A 4,776-nucleotide genomic window follows, 5' to 3' on the forward strand; every position below is an offset into this window, starting at 1 on the left:
TGGTTGATAAAAGTTTAACTTCGATTAATGCAGTACCAGACTTCAAAACAAGGGAAATTGCAGTCTCAGACTTGGTTAATACATTGCATGAAGTTGGTTAATAAAAGTTTAACTTTGGTTAATGCAGTACCGGACTTCAAAACAAGGGAAATTGCAGTCACAGACTTGGTTAATACATTGCATGGAGTTGGATAATGGAAGGTTAACTTCGGTTAATGTAGTACCAGACTTCAAAACAAGGGAAATTGCAGTCCCAAACTTGGTTAATACATTTCATGAAGTTGGTTAATGAAAGTTTAACTTTGGTTAATGCAGTTCCAAACTTCAAAACAAGGGAAATTGTTAAATTCGACTTGGTTAATACATTTCATGAAGTTTGTTAACGCAAGTTTAAGTCTGGTTAATGCAGTCCCATACTTGGTTAATACATTGCATGAAGTTGGTTAATGGAAGTTTAACTTTGGTTAATGCAATTCCAGACTTCAACACAAGGGAAATTGTTAAATCAGACTTGGTTAATACATTGATGGAACAATATTCACTATAACACATTCAACACATTAACAACATAATAAACTATAACATACTCAAAACATTAACCACAAAATGAACTATAACATAATCAAGACATTATGCACATAAACAAAACACAACCACAAATTGTCAACATTGTGCCAAATTCTGCACTACAACAAATCATAATTGGGCCAAATTCTGTAATACATATTTATCAAATTCTACACTACAACACTAATGATTTACAAACTCATTCTAGTTCTTTTTCCATGTTTCCTTGGTTTCTTCCTCATTCTTGTATCCATGTTGGATTTATACTTTGATTGGTTTTCCGTAACACTGACATCACCATTAAATGGAGTGTTATGTCCAATATCTCCAGCAAAAATTCCTACTTCATCTCTAGTGATAAAGTTCACAAGCTGTCGATCATCTTGAACAACCTCGTCCTCAAACAGAGTGTTAACTCCTGCCTCTTTCATCATCCTCATTTCATACTCAAGAACTACTATCCTCTCTTTGAAATCTTTATTCTCAACCACCAATCTTTGATAATCAGTAACATCCACAAACTACTGTCATTGTTCAAACAGAGCAGCATTGACTATGTCATATTTTAGTTCTTCCTCTGTTGCAACCACTCTATCAATTATCTAACAAAGAAAGTCAATTCAAACACACAACAACATAAAACCTATTTTTCTAAATTCAAACACACAAAGTCTTACCATATTTTTTTCAAATGCTTTTTCAATATTTTTCTTCTGCAGACTTATATCCGGCCAATTCAATACACGTGAAAAAGAAAACCTAGAAACAGCAGGTGCTTTCCCCAAAGATAAGTGGTTGAATGCCCAAATCTATAACAAATATTAGAAGTTGTAAATTTCAAAATTTCAAAGTTTAAAAACACAAGATGAAACTATAAAGTTATATAATCTATTTACCTGCAATATGGCAGCACACCCGTTTAAATGTCTTTGTGTCTTGTTTTTCCCCTCCTTCAACACAACTGAAGACTCACATAAACTTGAAACCACAAAGTTATAAACAATAAGTCCCCAACTATGGGTATCAAGTGAATCCAAATCATCCAATTGCTTAATAAATTCCGTAAATACCTTATTCCCTGTTTTGCGAAAGTAAAACTCCATAAATGAAAGTAATATGTAAAGTCTAACAAAATTAACTAATTTTTTCTTGTGGAAATGAAGTTGTTTGCGTCTATTGTTAATGGTTACCTCAACCCCTTTAAATAGATCTAATGTTTAACATTGTTGGTCTTCTTCTACTACTAGAGACTTACCAACAATAGACAATCCAAGAGCAAAATAAACATCAACCGGAGTAAAGGGAACTATCCTATCCCTAACCCTAAATTCCCTACTACGTACGTCCCATCTACTTACTAACTCCCATAAATAAACCACCTGAGATTGAGAAGTTGTTAGAAACATCCATAGCCTATTTGAATGAGGTGCATTCGATGTGGTTACAATGAGTTGTGGTTAACTTTTCATTGATGTTGCTCAAATTCACCGGGATACAACTATGCCTCATTCGTACCTTAAATTCATGAAAAAACTTGATTAATTTTAGACACAGACCAACAAGAATAACAAAACAAATACAAATTTTAACCAATGCCTCTTATTTACTTCAGTTTCGTAACCATTTTTTGATGATGTCATAGTTTCAATAATAAAGCACTCAACCTAATAACAAAACAAAACCAAAGAAAAACATTATCAGTACAACAACCCTGGGTTGAAAATTTTATTACATTAATCTAAAAGGAATAAACCCTTAAATTTAATCCTCTTTCAATTCTCCTATTTGAACAACAAATTCAACAAAAAAATAAAGGGGAAAATAACATCTAACCTTGAGAGAGAAGTTATTTTCTTCGTTCAATGGTAAGTTGAGAGAGTTTCGATCGCTGTGGATGGAGAGACGGTGAGACGGCTTCAACGTGGTGGATGAAGAGACGGTGAGACAGAGAGACAACTTTAGCGCCGTTTATCACTTTTGAGAGAGGCGTTGTGGACTGAGTCATTTGAGTTTTCTTTTTGAGTTAACCTAAAACCCAAATACAAATGACCAAATTGCCCTTATTTATTAAAGGGCAATGCTATTCTTACACCCTAAATATACATCAAACACTATTCACCGTATTTATACGGTGAATAATGTTTTTTAAATACGGTGAATAGTGTTAGGTGTAAGTATTTGATGTAAGAATAATATTATTGTTTATTAAATAAATTAAAAAAATCAATCTTTTTGTACGATAGCTAAGTGTAAATATATTATTTCTAACACCGTATTTTAACACCCTATAAAAATACACATTTTATAATTATTGACGTGTGATATGTAGAGAGAGAAAAAACTATTAAAAAATAAAATCGTATACATATTATATCTAAATACGTGTCCGATACTTAGAAGTCGGTCAAAATATCATTTCCCAAATTTTATAATCCAAATGATACCAACAAAAAAACATGAAAAAGATCAAAGATTAATCAAATGCATACTAGTTGGATACATAATGCTCCAACAATATATAATGATAAAACGAGACAATGCAAATATTTTAAATTCTAAAGGAAGAGAAAGACAAACAATTAGTAAATCTGATAAAGTTTGGAACCTAAAATTTAAATAAAATACTTAAAAAAACACACTTTGAATTCTAAAATAATTTTTTTTGAACGGCTGTTGAGAGCCTTAAAAGGTGAAAAATAAAAGGGCAAAACATAGAGCATGCATATCTATGTTCCATTAAATTGGACCCCAATACCATAAAACTAGAGCCACACATCATGCAATATGACGTGTAAGGCAGCAAGCGTAACTCTTCATATTTTTCATATTTTGGTGGTGCATTCAGTTAGGTATTAACTTTGACGCCAATGCAAAAAAATTGTCCTATGTTTCTTAAAAAAAATTATAGTAAATGTTCTTTAACTTAATTTAAATAAAATTTAAAAAATAAATAAATTCAAAGGTCTAGATCCTCCGCATCAGCGACAAGAAAGGGACTGAAGTCATTTGATGCTAGAATTAACCCCGATTCAGATTAATCGATCTAGTGGATCGAATACTGGTGGTGAAAATAAATTTTTTTCTCAATCACTAACTTCATACATGTTAGAACAAGATTTAGTTCAACATTTATACCTTTGAGTTTTGATGATAACAATGTAGTATTTGTGTGAGAATAATTTTGGTACGCTAACAATTTGTTATTGTGTAACTTTAACAACCAGTTCTGATTCTGAATTTATGACGTGCAACATCATCAGTTTTTGAATATTTGTTATGAAATTCGCTTATACGTTGAATCACTCTTGAGAAGTTCTGAAAGACACTATGTTGCTGCTGCAATGTTCTTTCTGCTTCTATGCTGATTCACTCTTAAGAAGTTCTAAAAGACGCTATATTGCTGCTTTAATGTCCTTTCTGCTTCTGCGCTGATTCACTCTTGAGAAGTTCTGGAAGACGCTATATTGCCGCTGCAATGATCTTTCCGCTTCTGCTTCTGAATGTGACTTTGATTATCAAGCTTCTGAAGTTTTGTTACTTAGCTTAAGACTCTGAAGATCTCAAGCCAGGTGCTGACGATGTTAAGGTTCTGACTGAAGATTATGAAGTTTTATTACTTAGCTGAAGACTCTGAAGATCTCAAGCCAGACGTTGACGTTGTCAAGGTTCTGACTAAAGATTCTGATTTCATCTTTGTGTTTCTTCTCTTCATGCTTCATCAACTTTTCATCAGAAGTCAATAAATTTGAAGATAAGATCAAAGTGGATACGTGATCAAATAGTACATAGTACAAATAAAAAATATTCCTTCCACTCCCTATGAAAATTGATATTTATGATTTCTGTAATCTGTTTGATTATAGTGGATTAAGTCCTTATGTATAAGGCGAAATCACCTTGACGGATGGATTGTAGTAGCTTTGTTTTCAAGCGAACCAAGATAAAAATCCTTGTGTCTTTCTCTCTTTGCTCTTTTGATTATGTGAAGTTTTTTGAGTTGGTAAACGGCTTTTGTTTTTAAAACCCAATTCACTATTGGTGTAAGCCCTAGAGGCCAATACTTTTGGTACTTGTATCAAATTATTTATTAATAATAAAAGGCTTTTTCTTTATTATGTTTGTTTAATAAAGTCCCTAGAATAGATAGTCCGTTTAATGTATCAAGTGTGACTTAATCATGAGATCCCATTAAACATAAGGACACTATTC

At 32.3% G+C, this 4,776-nt stretch overlaps 1 protein-coding gene across 2 annotated transcripts; it reads right to left on the reverse strand.

Annotated features, from left to right (window-relative positions):
* Positions 1-639: 639 nt before the first annotated feature.
* Positions 640-2,549, reverse strand: LOC127121228 (protein MAIN-LIKE 2). Of its 2 annotated transcripts, XM_051051795.1 has the most exons (5): positions 2,401-2,549; positions 2,175-2,231; positions 1,464-2,082; positions 1,245-1,376; positions 640-1,169 (listed from the first exon to the last, which is right to left on the reverse strand). In XM_051051795.1, exons 3-5 carry the CDS (start codon positions 1,668-1,670, stop codon positions 1,095-1,097), a joined length of 414 nt encoding a protein of 137 aa, XP_050907752.1. In that variant the 5' UTR covers positions 1,671-2,082; positions 2,175-2,231; positions 2,401-2,549; the 3' UTR covers positions 640-1,094. The 2 variants fall into 2 exon arrangements, with proteins under 2 accessions (XP_050907752.1, XP_050907751.1); XM_051051794.1 differs by having other exon boundaries at positions 1,464-2,231.
* Positions 2,550-4,776: the final 2,227 nt, after the last annotated feature.

This window comes from Lathyrus oleraceus, chromosome 2 (genome assembly GCF_024323335.1).
Source record: "Lathyrus oleraceus cultivar Zhongwan6 chromosome 2, CAAS_Psat_ZW6_1.0, whole genome shotgun sequence".
In the NCBI taxonomy this organism is placed as follows: Eukaryota; Viridiplantae; Streptophyta; class Magnoliopsida; order Fabales; family Fabaceae; genus Lathyrus; species Lathyrus oleraceus.